A 15894-nucleotide genomic window follows, 5' to 3' on the forward strand; every position below is an offset into this window, starting at 1 on the left:
TTTCTTTTTAAGAAGATTCTCAATTCCTCGACAGTCATGGCTTGTCCACTCATTTCCAGTAATCTCAAGTCCTTGGTGAGGACGTATCCAGACAGAGAGGGCCATGTCTATTCTCCCTCCTGAGGAACACCTCCTGTCTTGGAACTTCAAGTAAACTTTTGCAAGCAACAAACATCAAACAGACAACAGAAAATGATGTTACCACCTCAAGTATCTTTCCCCTGTTGGCCCTGATATTCCATTGTGCTATCTTCTCTCCTGCATCCTTTCCACTGGGCACCTCTTTCCGTTTTCAATTAGCTTCTTTTTAACAGAGTAGCTCTTCCTCCACCTGACTCAGTGCACGGGCAGAGTGAGTGAAAAATGGATCCCTCCACCCAGCTCTCCTGCCTTTCAGAATAAAGAACCACCCTCAACAAAACACAAACTCCAAAAAAGAAAAAGAACACACACTCAAATTCTGGAAAAAATGCAACTTGTTTATAAACCTTGATTCCTTTTCTCCAAAGGTACATCTATCAGAGCCTTCTTTCTTCTGTGGTTCTACATGGCTATTAAAAAATGCCTGAATCAGCAAGACTGCCCACCTACAGGAAGCCAAAACTAAAAACAAGAGAACAGACACCAGAAACTGCTTAATCACTGTCACTCTCATTTCAGGGGTAGTCAAGGTTCTATGATCAGGCACTTGGGCTTGCTTCCTACATATTCATTTTCTAAAATCTTTCTCTGCTTATAAACCGTGTTTTACTCACTGATCCTACAATTTCTCTAAGTCCAGCAAGCATTTTCTTAGAACCACCATTCATACACACCACCAAGAAACCACAATGTGAAGATCACCTCGCATCCCTCTATGGTTTATATTTCTAGCCCCACCTAATCGCTAGGCATGGAGACAGAGCCCTCTCACATTTCAGCAGCCTGATACTGCTCATGGCCTGTCCAATCTAAAACCCTTCTGTGGTCTAAACTAATAAAATATTTTTTCTCTCTTCCTCTGTGAAAAATTCTGTAACTTCCCCCTCTCTCTCTTTCTTATAACCATTCAGTTATTTTCCATTCCCTTATGGCATTCTACTGAGGCTTTGCAAACAGAACTACAAATTCTTCTAAGCAAGCTCTATGAGGCCCCTGGGTCTGCTCTCAGTGTTGAAAAAACCATGTTTCCAAGTCTGCAAGGTTGAAAGTCAGCTCGTAGACTGCTGCAAATCCACCAAGGTAATATTACTCTTTGAAACACCTTTAGGAAGGCAACCAACTGGCTTCCCCTAAAGACTGCACTTTCCTTCAAAATGCCAATAACTGGCACATAGCTACAAGGACAGTTTCTAGTTTTCTAATATTTCTCCATTCTTTTGTATTACGTTATTGTTATTCTCTCGTTAACACTACTTATTTTTTGGCTTTGCCTCTACCTACCATATGAAGGAGGGGTCATGTTTCTTTTAAGTTCTCCTTCCAACTATTTCATTTATTGAATGCTTACAATGAAGTTAAACACTGTGCTAGGTTCCAAGAGGAATTCAAACAACAGATAAAGCAATCCAGACGAGAAGAAAAGTCTGTACACAAACTGAGAAATATAAGAGCAGGAACAAGAGTAGGCAGGGTCCTGACTAGATCTGCATACGTAATTAGCTGTTCCTCTGCCACTCCTCTCTGCCATATCACCCTTCTTTTCTGCCTTCTTCCCAGTGTCTCTTATTATTTGCAATTAACAGCTACCACTCCCCAGACTTCCCTCTCAGCTAGTCCTTCTGTGGCCTCCATCTGTATTTTTCCTTTGTTGGCCTCTGCCTCCTCAACTGCCCAGGCTGCCTGGGGGACTTACTGCAGCCTCTCACCTTCCTCTCTTCCCTCATGGGTGGTTCCACGATGCTGCCTCCCAGCACATACAAATAGAAGATGCCACACAACTGAAAGATATTTCCCCCTTCTATCTAAACGAGAATTCCCCAAACTGATGTCCCACATTTTTCAACTTTTGCTACAAGTTGAGTAAAGTGAATTTTCTGTGCTTTGCACATCAAAGATGCTGAATAAATATCTGCTTTGCATCCACCAGTAATAGGCAAGAATTGGAAACGTTTGAATTGTTGTAATGGAGATTTCTATTAAGATTTCTATCATCCTCTAAACTTATGTTCTATAGAAATCCAATTCTATGGGTTTGAATAGGTGTTATGGGGGGAGGGAGAATAAGGATTCTTTGGTCAAATATGCATGGGAAACACTGGGTTTTACAAAGTTAAATGAGTCTCTTTACTGTAGGATTGCTGATGGCCCATCTAATGTGCTGAAGTGAATCTCTCGGAGGAGAGCATTAAGGGAATATCATGTGAATATCATATAACCTTTTGCCTCCATATCCTCTTCTCACGGAGCACCTTCCAGGCCTCAACTCCTCCTCTGTAAAATGAGTACTTATTTCATTGGGTTATTATGAGAACTGATTAAGTTAATGCATGTAAAATGCTTAGAACAATGCTAGGCACATAATAAGCACTCAAGAAGAGTTAACTATAATTACCACCACATGGCAATAGTCCCAGAAAAACTGAAATGAATAATTTTCACTGTAAGGTAATTTCCACTCTTACTATCAAGTGGATGAAACAAGTCCTCCCTTTGCCTAAAAGGCACTGCTTCAGGCTGCAAATAACAAAAACATTTACAGAAATAATTAATACATATCATATAGTTACCAGAAAGAAACTTAGATCTCACAGAAAGAGCACAAAGTTAAAAGTGTCTTATGAATGTCCTTCATTCTAAAGGAAAAGCCTTGAGTACTCTGAGGGCTGAGGCGGTCCTAATACTCAGCACGGTCTCTGATGCACAGTGAGCACTCAGTAGAAGTCTGATGAAAAACCTGAGAAATTAATGGATAAATGAGTATTACCTTGAATAACAACTCAAATATTATTTCTAAATCACTGTAAAACAACTGGGAGCCCCATCACATTTTTATATTCAGGCTCCCTCACTCTCCTTTGCAGATGTTTAATCATATAGGTGGAATACGAAAATAGAACAGCGGTTCCACATTTTGTGTGGAAGTGTTAAAGGTACTTGATTGAATTTAATTTCCCAGGTGCGTCACAATCTAAAATCTGCTAAAAAAACAAAAATCAAAACAACTATAAAAGTAATATGCATCTTGCACAATGGTACTGTTTAACTGACATGTATCTTTAAAGATACAGTACCTATCTACCTCATGTTCATAATTTAAACAGGAATTTAGAATTTATGAATTTACACAGGAAACTCCCCCTACCTAGTCATCTGGGCTGGTTTTAGAACTCTGCAAAATTTTCAAAGAACTGAGAAAAAAATCAGAAACAGAAAACTAAGCTTCAAATAATTAAATGGGTTAGTGGAAGGAAAAAAACGTGCATTTTATAAAAATCAGCAAGGATCTTCCTATTTTTTTCTGGTAACAACGACCTCATATACTCCCAATTTTAAAATACCAGGATTCTAAGCCCATGCCCTCATAACATCACTGCTTCTGTCACCCAGTTTCTTCCTTTTATGAGCTTTTCTTTTCTAAACAAATAACCCAGTAATCCTCGCATTAAAAAATTCTAAAACAAAGGTCAGCAAATTATGGCCAGGGGCCAAATATGGCTTGCTGCTTGTTTTCTACACCAGATGGCCAAAATGGCTTTTTACATTTTTAAAGGGTTGTAAAATAAAACAGAGAAGAATATGCGACAGACACTTCATGGCTTGCAAAGCCTAACATATTTACTATCTGGTCCTTTACAAAAAACTTCACTGACCCTGCTCTAGGCTATTATTTATCACAGCTTACTCAGTAATTTCAGATAATTCGTATCAACGACAAGCTCAGTGAATCATTAAATTTTAAGCAGTATTTAGAATAGAACTCCTTCATAACAATGTTTGCTCTCTTCTTGCATACCACTTAGTTCCAATAACCAATTAATTTATTGTTCAGAAGCTGGCACAGAACCCTGCGCATTATGGAAGTTCAAATATCAAACTCAGACGGCCTGAACCACAGCACTTCAGTTATAAAGCGGGTCTACAGTGAGACACAGAAAACCCTTCTCTCTTATGGGAATTCAGACCAACTGATCAGTGAAGCAACTCTAACCATTTTCTCATACTGCACATCCCCCATATTTACTTAGCTAAAAGAAATAAAATAATTCTCCCTTGATTTCTCTGAAGTCTACCCCAGGTGAGAGATATACATATCTCAAAATCTCTAACATGTTTCTAATTAAATTTTTGTATAGAGACTTCTCTCAAAGTATTCAAAAGAAAACAAACTCAGTAACTCACTCCAGAGCTGGTCTCAGAACCCTGACTTTTAATGCTTCTAATATTCGATTTAACTCCACAAACGGTTCCTTCTGACTTGGGTCTACAGAAAGACCAGATTCCTGAAAAAACAGAAAGAACTTTTGTTAGCAGTAATCAGGGTAAAGAGATAATAGTAAAAGCACATTCTAAATTATAAAATATGGGGCCAGCCATTAGAGATAATTTCTTTTTAACACGTATTTCTATGGCAGAGACTAATGACTGAGCCCTAGTATCATTCTCTCCCCTTTTCCACAGTAGTAGGACTCCTAAATTTTAGCTGGGTACATAACCATATGGAATAAAGTTGAATAGGACTTTGTGAGATTTAAGTTCTGGCCAATGAAATATAAGCGTGTACTCTGCCCCTCTTGGAGTACCAAATGTGTAGCTAGAGTTCTGGCTACTATCCTGAGGACAGGGAACACTTTAGAAATAGCAGAGCTACAAGGAGCCTAGGTCCCCAAGAGCTTCATGGAGCATAGCTTCCATACATGCTGTGGATGGCTTACGACCTTTTATTTCTGTGCAAGAGAAATAAACGTCACTTTTGTTTAAGCCACTGGTATTTTGGGTCTTTGTTACTTGTAAACAAACTTAATCCTGAATGACACAATTTACTTTAGGAAATTTATACAGACACACACATGAAATTCCTGTAAAGTACAGAGAAAGACCTGAGTTATCATTTATCTGAATTGTTTAAAAGAGGCAGGGCTTAGATTAGAAGTTTGGTTTACAGATTGGTTTTAAATTATTTAATCCTTACAGTCCTTCATTTTTCTAAAGGGAAAATACAATGGTACATGGTGGCTTAGAACAGAGCTTGAAGACACATGAATTTGGGATTGAATCCTAATTCCTTCACTAAGAACCTATATGGCCTTGTGCAAGTTACTTCTCCAGACATCAGATTCCTCATCTGTGAATGGGAGCAATAATTCCTACGTCATAAGACTGCAGTGAGGAATTACAGCAGGGCGTGGCTTGCGGTAAATACTCAATACGTGGCAGCTGCTACTATAATGACTATGTGCTATCGGTAAACTCTTCTGAGATCCCTAAGCTCATGACTAATAGAAATGAAAGAAAATGCTGCTCACCTGAAGGAAACTTTAGCTTGAAATTCATTTGCTAAATAAAATTCTACAAGTTGGGCCAGATCAGAACAAACAGAAAGCTCTTTGTCCTTTTCTTCTCTGCTACACTAACCTTGCCTATCAAAGGAGGAAAAGGAGAACGTGGTATCACTTCTGACCCCTTGGTTGATGACCCGGGACCAATGCTACGGCGCAGGAAGAAGAAAAAGGCAATTGGAATAAGAAGTTCTAGGACTACAATTTTTTACTAATAAAACAAAAAGACTTCCTAGTTAAATGAGGTCAGCCCTGACAATAACAACAGTAAAAATCTATGCATGGCTAGAAGATGACTCAAAAACTCCAAGGAGCTCCCTTGTTTCTGCTTCCTCTTCTCATCATGAACACAGTGTTACCTGGCAGAGCTCCTCAGCTACATCCAGCATTCCTTGTCGGAAGAAGTGCTCCACCATCACCTCATTGAGAAGCCTCTGACTGTCCGCTTGCCAGCAGCCATCTATTCCCACACTGCTAATGTCAGAGTCAAAATTCTGAAAAAGAAAATGAATCGTGAACAGTCTAGGATCCATCACTTTATATGGTTTTCACCCCACCTAACAGAAAGAATGGCCTTCATTTCACTGAGATACCCTCAATAAGTACCCAATTCAAATTTATCTGTAGCCTACAACAGGAAGTAGTTTTTTCCATCACTCCTTTCTAAAACCTGTCACTCTCACTGATTATAGCTGCAAGAGTAAACACATTTTAGGAGGGCATTTTGGAAAAATATATAAATTTAATAATGATTTCTGTGAATAAACTGATTTCTAGGCATTATACTATAGCAATATTTTCAGAGATGTACAGTGATACTTGTAAAAGCATGCTCAATGTAGCAGTGTCTAGTAGGAAAACAGAAGGCCCATATGTGCAATACACGCTTAGTTAAATAATCATGGCACATCCCAACAACTGCAGAGCCAAGGTGGGGGTAGGGCTGGGGGTGGGAGAATGGCCAGGTGGTTAAGAGAGCAGGCTCTGCAGCCAATCCACCTGGGTTTAAATCCTGGTTCTCTTACTAGTTGTGTGATCTTGGCCAAATCAGTCAAGGACTTTGCAGCTCAGCTTCCTTATCTTAAGTGGAGAAATTAACAGCACCTCCCTGTTACGGGCTGAATTCCATCCTCTCAAAATTTCTATGTTGAAGTCCTAACTCCCAGTACAGTCAAGCATTGCTTAACGATGGGGATACCTTCTGGCAAACGCATTGTTATGACTTCATCATTGTGGGAACATCATAATGTGCACTCACACAAACCTGCATGGTACAGCCTACTACACACTTGGCTATATGGTATAGCGTATTGCTCCTAGGCTACAAACCTCTACAGCATGTTACTGTACTGAATACTGTAGGTAACTGTAACACATGGTAGTTGTGTACGTAAACATATCTAAACATAGAAAAGGTACAATAAAAATATAAGGTATAAAAGATAAAAAATGGGACACCTGCACAGTGTACTTGCCATGAATGGAGCTTGCAGGACCGGAAATTGCTCCAGGTGAGTCCGTGGGTGAGTGGTGAGTGAACGTGAAGACCTAGGACATCACTATACACTAGTGTAGACTTTACACACACTGTACACCTAGGCGACACTAAATTTATTTTAAAAATTCTTCATTTTTCCATAATAAATTAACTTTAGCTTACTACTTTTTACTTTATAAACTTTTTAATTTTTTAAACTTTTGACTCGTGTAGTAACAGCTTAAAACACACATTGTACAACTATAAAAATATTTTGTTTTTAAATTAAAAAATTCTTTTTTACTTTTTAAACTTTTTTGTTAAAATTAAGACACAGACTCATGAGCCGAGGCCTACACAAGGTCAGGATCATCAATATCACTGTCTTCCACTTTCACATCTTGTCTTACTGCAAGGTCTTTGGGGGCAGTAACACACATGGAGCTGTTATCCCCTATGATGACAATGCCTTCTTCTGGAACACCTCCTGAAGGACCTGCCTCAGGCTCTTCTTGAGAAGGTGTCATTCTTCAGAAATATGTCCATGGTAGTTTCCTTGGCTTTTTTCTTTTTTCATCATAGATTTGCTTGTAAACAGATAATGCACCATGAACATTCCTCTGTATTAATGAAAACCTCTTGGTGTTGAGGTCCATATTTTTAAACTGTTTAAGGAGCCTGCTGAGGTTTGCAAAAGCTTCTGCTAAACCCCTTACTATGAATTTTCTTGGAGGTTATTCTTCTTTTACTTCTCCAGCAGGTTCCTTTTCTCTTGACTCTTCTTTAGCTGTGTGTTCCTGTTCCAGTTCCAACAACTCATTAGCCAATTCCTCAGGAACAGCCTCTGGGAGCTACTCAATGTCATCCTAATGCATACTAAGATTAACGTTGGTGTGTTTGCCACCTCAACCACAGCCTTGTGGATTTCTGAAACCTCCTCATACTTGGCAAATCCTTTGAAGTCATGGACAAACCTCTTGAGTGTCTTTTTCCAGATGCTATTCACATACTCCTTGGTGATACCACGCCAAGCCAAGCAAGGTTCTTGATGCATTCATAGATGTTGTAACCCTTCCAGAATTGCATCAGTATCTTCTCAGTGTCTTCCTCAGTTGCAGCAATGGCCTGGCAAAGGTCCTCCTCAGGTTGTAGGCCTCAAAAGCTGCTGTAACTCCTTGATTCGCTGGTTGGATCAAAGAGGTGGTGTCTGGAAGGAGAAACACTGCTCTGATATTGGGAGGAATATAATCAATAACAGGAGGATGTCTGGGAGAATTATCAACAATAAGCAAAATCTTGAAAGGTATGTTATTCTCCAAATGATATTTCTCCATTTCGCTGGCACAGCAATTCAGGAGGCCACCTTGGAACAGGAGCTGGGTCATCCATGACTTCTTATTGCTCCTGTCTTACGCAGCAGCGCGTGTCTATTGACAGATGTGTTTGAAGGCTCTGGGGTTCTCACTGTGCCAGATCACAAATGGTTTCAATTTGTAGCCTGTAACACTGCCACCAAGCGAGACTTATCCTGTCCTTAAAAGACTTGAAATCTGCCAAACTTGGCCTCCTTATGAATGAAAGTCCTTTAAGGTATCCAATTCCAGAAAAAGAAGGTTTTATCCAAACTGGCAAGTAATTTTCCTCCACAATCAGCTTATCTAGAGTTTCCAAAAATTCTTCAGCTGCCTTCATATCAGCACACGCAGACTCACCACTCACTTTCACATCGTGTAATGAGCAATGATCCTTGAGTTGTTTAAACCACCCAGAGCTAGCAGTAAATCAACACTGTAGTCAGGTCCAGCCTTTTCTTTCAACATTGCAAACAAACTGTTGGCTTTGCCTGTGATCATCATGGTGCTGAGAGGGATACACTTCTGTGTCTGGTCTTCAATCCAAGTCATTAGAAGTTTCTCCATGTCTGATAGAGGCCCTTCTCAAAGTTTTGTCAGTCTCCTTGCCTTCAATGAAGCAGATCCTTTAACTGTTTCTGTCACTCTGTTCTTGTTCTTCAAGATCATAGGTATGGTGGAATGGGACATGTCTGCGTGGTGAGCAATAACCATCACTGATTTTCCACCTTCGTAATCCATCATCACTTTTAATTTCATTTCCACGTCAGTCAGTCAACGTGGCCTCTTACCGGAAACATTAACAGTGTATTTTGTATGCTTAGGGGCCATGATGAACAAAACAACATGAGATTAAAGCAAGCACAAGAAAAAATAATGCAATCAAGAGGCATGGTGAACACAAGATGTATAAGGCAGCTACGAGTGTAACACAGCACACTGCTTTACAGTAAACTTTTTTAGTAAGTAGAAAGAGTACACTCTAAAATAGCAATAAAAGGGCTGGCCCCGTGGCCGAGTGGTTAAGTTCGCGCGCTCCGCTGCAGGCGGCCCAGTGTTTCGTTGGTTCGAATCCTGGGCGCGGACATGGCACTGCTCATCAGACCACGCTGAGGCAGCGTCCCACACGCCACAACTAGAAGAACCCACAACGAAGAATACACAACTATGTACCGGGGGGCTTTGGGGAGAAAAATGAAAAAATAAAATCTTTAAAAAAAAAATAAAAAAATAAAAATAAAAAAATAAAAAATAAAAAAATAGCAATAAAAAGAATAGTACAGTAAATACATAAGCCAGTAAATAGTCATTTATCAAGTATTATATACTATACATAATTGCACGTACTAGACTTTTATAACATTGGCAGTGTAACAGGTTTATTTACACCAGCATCACGAGGCAAGCGGAATTCTTTAGCTCCATTTAATCTTATATGGGACCACCGTCATATATCTGGTCCATCGTTGACTGAAACATGGTTACATGACACATGACTGCACCTCATCCAGTTAAAATCAAGTCATTAGGGTGGGCTCTAATTCAATAGGACTGAGATCCTTATAAGAAGAGGAAATTAGGACAGACAGGTACAGAGGGAAGACAATGTGTTACAGACTGAATGTCTGTGTCTCCCCATAAAATCCCTAGACTGTAGCCCTAACTGCCACTGTGACGGTACTTAGAGACAGTCTGTAAGGAGGTGACAAGGATTAAACGGAGTCATTAAGGATGGGGCCTTAAACCAAGGGCTGATGCTCTTATAGAACAAGGAAGAAACCCCAGACCTCTCTCCATCATGTGAGGACAGTGACAAAGCAGTCATCTGCAAGCCAGGAAGGAGGTTGTCTGCCCTCAAAAGGAAATGAATTGGTCAGCACCTTGATCTTGGACTTCCCGGGCTCCAGAACTGCATAAAAATAAATTTTTATTGTTTAAACCACCTAGTCTGTGGTATTTTGTTATGGCAGCCCAAGACAACTAAGATGCCATGTGAAGACATAGGGAGATGATGGCTATCTACAAGGCAAGGAGAGAGCTTTGGAATAAACCAACCCTGTCAACACCTTGACTTAGAACTCCTAGTCTCCAGAGCTGTGGGGAAATAAGCGTCTGCCTAAGCCACCAACCTGTGGTATTTTGCTATAGCAGCCCTAGCAAATTAATACACATCTTTATTGGCTGAATGAAACGGTAGTTGCTACTATTCCAGTATTCCTCTTTACAATTAAAAAGTAAGGATTTCATTGCTCTGTATCTACTAACATGGAAAAATGTCCCTAACACCTTAAGTGAAAAAAAGCAACTTGTACAAAAATATGAATCCATTTTTGTTAAAAAAAAAAAAAAAAAAAACAAAGAAAAACAAATTGCAAATGCTCAGGGAAAAAATCTAAAAGAATATACACTAAAGTATTAGCAGAGGTTATCACTGGAGATTACTCCTCTCCACATAGAGAGTAATTAAATATTCCTTTTACAATAAACTAAAAGATTTTTTTTTAAAGCACACATGCGCGTTTCAGTTCGGGGTAAGATCGAGTAAGCACTCTCCCCCCTGTCTCTCCCACCGAATGCAGTTATGAAATCAGGACAAAATGAATGGAGCAGCTATTTGAGGACACTAAAAAGTGAAAAGTAGTAAGTCGACTGGGGAAGAAGGTCACAGAACTAGTGGTGAGTTTACAACTTTTCTCCCTCCGAGATCTCTCAGCCTGGGTGCAATGGAGCCAAAACCCCGAACTGGGCACCCAGGATGTAGACGGAGAGTTCCAGGAGAAGTCCTCTAGTTCTTGTAGGAAGAACAGGGATGGGTCACCCACTACTCAGAGACATGAGGGCATCACGTATTTTTCTTGCACCTCTAGCTCATTAGTTTTCACTGAGACTTAAAACAACATAATTTTACTATCTCACAGCTCTACAGGTCTGAAAACCAATAGGCTCAGGCGGCTTCTCTGCTCCAGGTCCCACAAAGCTAAAATCAAGGTGCCAGTGACCTAGGCTCTCATCTGGAGGATCTGGGAACAATCCACTTCCAGGCTCATTCAGGTTGTTGGCAGAATTCAGTCCCATGCAGTTGTAGGAATGGGGTTTGCCTTATTGGCTGTAGGGTATGGGCTGTTCTCAGTTCTAGAGGCCACCCACATTCCCTAGCTCATGAGCCCCCTCCACCGTCAAAACCAACAACAGAGGTGACATCCCTCACACTTTGAATCTCTCTGCCTTCTCTTTCTGCTGACCTCTGCTGCTTTTAAGGGCTCACGTAAATTACACTGGGCTCACCTAGAAAATCTCCCTATTTTCACTGCTTAGTAACCTTAATTATACCCACAAAGTGCCTTCACAGCAGTACCTAGATTAATGTTTGACTGAACAACCAGGGGACAAGAATCTTGGGAGGATATCTTTAGAATTCTGCCTACCACCGCAGGCAACCTAAAACTCTGAGAGAAGGGATTATTTCTTTCTGATCAGAGGAGCTATGGTCTCAAGAGGGAAGGGCAAAAACCCTTAGTGCATCATTGCTCTCTGTCCTTCTACCACCTAGCCCAGATACAGGCATAGTAATAGTAAATGTACAAGAGAGCAGAGAAAATAAAGCCCCAGCTTTCTAGGTGGATGACCAAAAATGTAGCTCCAGAGAACCATAAAGTACCAGGGAGGTCATGGAGAGGGAGGAACTCAGAAAAGTGCTCCCTTAAAGTTCCTAGGCTCACCTTCGAGCTGCACATGCATGGGTCTGACCCTAAGCAGCAAACCACTGACTGAAAACTGACCTAGGGGACAGATCTAGTTTCCAGGTCCCAGAATGGCCACTGGTTGGCACACAAACAGGACTACCTGAATAGCTCTGTAATGGCTTTGGAAACGAAGCTGACTTTTAAACTACAATTCAGAGAAAACTAGTCAGAACTTGTAGCCTGAACTCAACCAGCTCAATTGGCCACTAAAACAAAACCATCAATATTCTCCACCGAATTTAAACAAGACCCAGAGTCTCATCACATAATACTAAAAATGTCCAGGATACAATCCAGAATTATTTGGCTTACAGAAAAGAACAAGAAAAATCTAAACTCACATGGGAAAAGATATTCAACAGACACACCAATGCTGAGATGACACAGATACTGGAATCATCAGACTTTACAGCAGTTATAAAACTGCTCCAAGAAGGAAGGGTAAACACTTTGAAACAAAAGACAGAAAGTCTTAGCAAAGATACAGGAGATAAAGTAATCAAAATAAAAAACTCACTGGATAGACTCAATAGCAGAATGGAGGTGACAGCACAAAAAGCCAGTGAAGATCAATACAAACGATCTAAACAACAAAACAGATTGGAAAAAAATGAACAGAGCCGGGGCTGGCCCCGTGGCCGAGTGGTTAAGTTTGCGAACTCCGCTGCAGGCAGCCCAGTGTTTCGTGGGTTCGAATCCTGGACGCGGACATGGCACCGCTCATCGAGCCACGCTGAGGCGGTGTCCCACATGCCACAACTAGAAGGACCCACAACAAAGAATATACAACTATGTACTGGGGGGCTTTGGGGAGAAAAAGGAAAAAAATAAAATCTTTAAAAAAAAAAATGAACAGAGCCTCAGGGACCTATGGGACAACAACAAAAGCTCTAACATTCATGTCATCAGAGTACCAGAAGAATAAAAGAGTGGAGCATAAAAAAATATTAGAAGAATATTGCCCAAACTTAGCAAAACACATAAACCTACAGATTCAAGAAGCTCAGCAAACTCCTAAAAGGATAAACTCAATGAAATCCACACCCAGACACCTCACTATCAAACTGCTGAAAACTAAAGACAAAGAAAAATCTTGAAAGTAGCTAGAGAAAAGTGATGCATTGCTTATAGGAGAACTATGATTCAAATGACTACAGTTTTCTCAACAGACACCATAAAGAACAGAAAGAAGTGGCACAATATTTTTAAAGTACTGAAAGAAAAGAATTGTCATTCCAGAATTTCATGTCAAGTGAAAACACCCTTCAGAAATGAAGATGAAATAAAGACATTCTCAGACGAAGGAAAGCTAAATTTGTTGCTAGAAGATCTGCTCTAAAAGAACTGCTACGGTAAGTTCTTCAGACAGAAGGAAAATGAACATCTTCAGACAGAAGGCCACTTTGAACATCAGGAGTGAGGGAAGAACAAGTGTTCCTTGTGGCCTGAAAGCTTTCCCTACCCAGTCTTATTTCTGCCTCCTTTATCTTTCATAGGCATTACCCCCTAAAAAACCTCTTACTTTTTTTTTAAAAGCACATGAATTTAATTAGACAAGACCACTTAGATTTAACTGAAATTATGATCCTAGTCAACCATCGCTTAAACACAGTCCAAGCAACACGGGATTATTTCACAGCACATACAGGAACAGGGAGGAAGTAACCTGCAATAGAAACTTCCTACCATTGAGAATCACCACAATTCAGGAGTAGTTCTCCCCTCTAAAATTAAGCACATTTTTCTTTAGAGAGCGATCTATCCTATTCTTAGATGTCAATTCAGTAGCGGGTAACAAAATACACATATTAAGACTCAAAATTACTCAGACCAAAAAACAAAAAAGGAAAATTACTGTTAGAGTCTTAATTTTTATTCATTTTCTTTTTATAGACATCTTTATTGTCTACACTTAACCTAAACAATGGAAATAATACAAAGTACCTAGATGCTGAAGCAACAACCTCCATGCACATACTAAATAGACTATCCCTAGCTCTAAAGAAAAAGCCACAACTGCTTGGATATGGTTCCCTAATTTCACATCACCTGATCATATTCTGTCTGATGAGGGATGATTTTTTAATAGTTCATCAATAGTTTTAAGCAAAAGTATTATTATATCTTTATGCTGTCTATGACAACCAGAACAGTGGAAGTAGAGATGGTGAGACAGGGCTACTCTGTTGCTCGTCTGGACTAGATAGAGTAGAGGCCTAAAAGGGTGACTGACGTCACAAATACGCTCCCATATTTTCTTCCCCAGACGGCCACTCCAATGAATAAATGAATGAGTATCTGAAGATGACAGAATTTATCACAAACTCAGGAATCTGCCCATAACTCTCTAAACGTCTAAGTGTACCCTAAAAGCAAGAATCTTTGAGACTAAACAAGAAAGATTCCTCACTGATCTACTATCCTCATTTAATTGAAATAAAACCTTCAGATTTCTACTGACTCATTTAATAATTATTCCCCAGTCCCATTAAGCCCCAACAAATTTATCAGGTGTCCATTCACCAGGAAAGAAACGAAATGACTTTGGAAGACATACTGGTTAGCACAAAGCACAGATCATGTCAAATTGTCAAAACAGACAATTTTATTTTGTGGTAAATATCAAGTTGGAATTTTAATAGCTATCACCAGACAGTAACTGCTCAGATCAAATGAAACAATTCCTTCAAATCTTTCCTTAATATACATAAAGAAGTAATTTTTTTTAATAATTTAAAAGAAATTTTTTTTTATTCTTCTCCCCAAAGCACCCCAGTACCTAGCTGTAGATTCTAGTTGTGAATGCCTCTGGTTGTGCTGTGTGGGACGCCGCCTCAGGGTGGCTTGATGAGCGACACCATGTCCACGCCCAGGATCTGAACCCGCGAAACCCTGAGCCTCTGAAGCGGAACACACAAACTTAACCACTTGGCCATGGGGCTGGCCCCAAAAGAGTAAATTTTGATCATCCAGAAAACTTTAAAATGTAACAGTCTAATATTATAACAAATTTAAACAGGTTTACAACGAGGCTCTTGACGTACCTTTATTTCTATAAGGTATACCACGGTCGCTACTATACGGGCTTACTATATAATAAGAAAAATTGACCACACTTACACTCAGGATCTCTCTACTACATTCAAGTTCTGTATCTTATGTGCCAGTCTTGGAAAATACAACTAAACATAAGTAAGCAATGTATTAGATGAAATTTTCTGAGCTCCCTTCCACCATTCTGATTGTGCAGTTTAAACCACTGGTTAAAAAAGTAAACTTCTTTCACAGCTTATTTTCTGCTCACATGTAGCAAAAATTAAAGCTATAATTGTAAAAAGAGGTCAAGGAAATGCAATATATTGTCAGAACTCCTTTTGTTATAAGTGCACGTTCCTACTGTTGCATCAGAGCTAGGCTAAGTTCAGATTCTGTTGCTAAGTAACCAAACTCGTTTGCATGGCTGCTCAGGAAATCAGCAGCACGGCAAACCAGCCAAGAAGTGGCTAATGAAGAGAAATATCTATTATTAGCACTTCTGTTTTACTATTTTTTTCCTATTATATTTATAGAGAAAAAAAGACTCGAAAAGTTGTTCTTAAATGTGAAGGCAGAATTCAAACAAGAATCAAAAGCAAAAAAGCACACATTCAAGGGTGTGTCTGCCTGAAGATGTTACGGCTTGGAAAGAGAAATTCAGGACATACTAATTCATATACCATCTCATGTGCTTTTAGTGTCATTCAGGTTTTTGATGAATTTTAAGTTTCAAAATCTAGAAGCCGAGGCCGAAAAGGAGTAAATAACTTTAACAGAACATCATTAAGAAATTATGAAATCTAGAGAGA

The 15894-nt window shown here is 39.6% G+C and overlaps 1 protein-coding gene across 1 annotated transcript in view; it reads right to left on the bottom strand.

Annotated features, from left to right (window-relative positions):
- The window catches only part of RMND5A (required for meiotic nuclear division 5 homolog A), a 59336-nt gene that overhangs the window by 14936 nt on the left and 28506 nt on the right, over positions 1-15894 (bottom strand). The window contains exons 3-4 of the mRNA XM_070511791.1: positions 5837-5971; positions 4321-4421 (exon numbers count right to left, since the gene is read on the bottom strand). Coding sequence (XP_070367892.1) covers positions 4321-4421; positions 5837-5971 — 236 coding nt within the window. The remainder of the gene's footprint in view (positions 1-4320; positions 4422-5836; positions 5972-15894) is intronic.

This window comes from Equus asinus, chromosome 6, assembly GCF_041296235.1.
Source record: "Equus asinus isolate D_3611 breed Donkey chromosome 6, EquAss-T2T_v2, whole genome shotgun sequence".
Taxonomy (NCBI): Eukaryota; Metazoa; Chordata; class Mammalia; order Perissodactyla; family Equidae; genus Equus; species Equus asinus.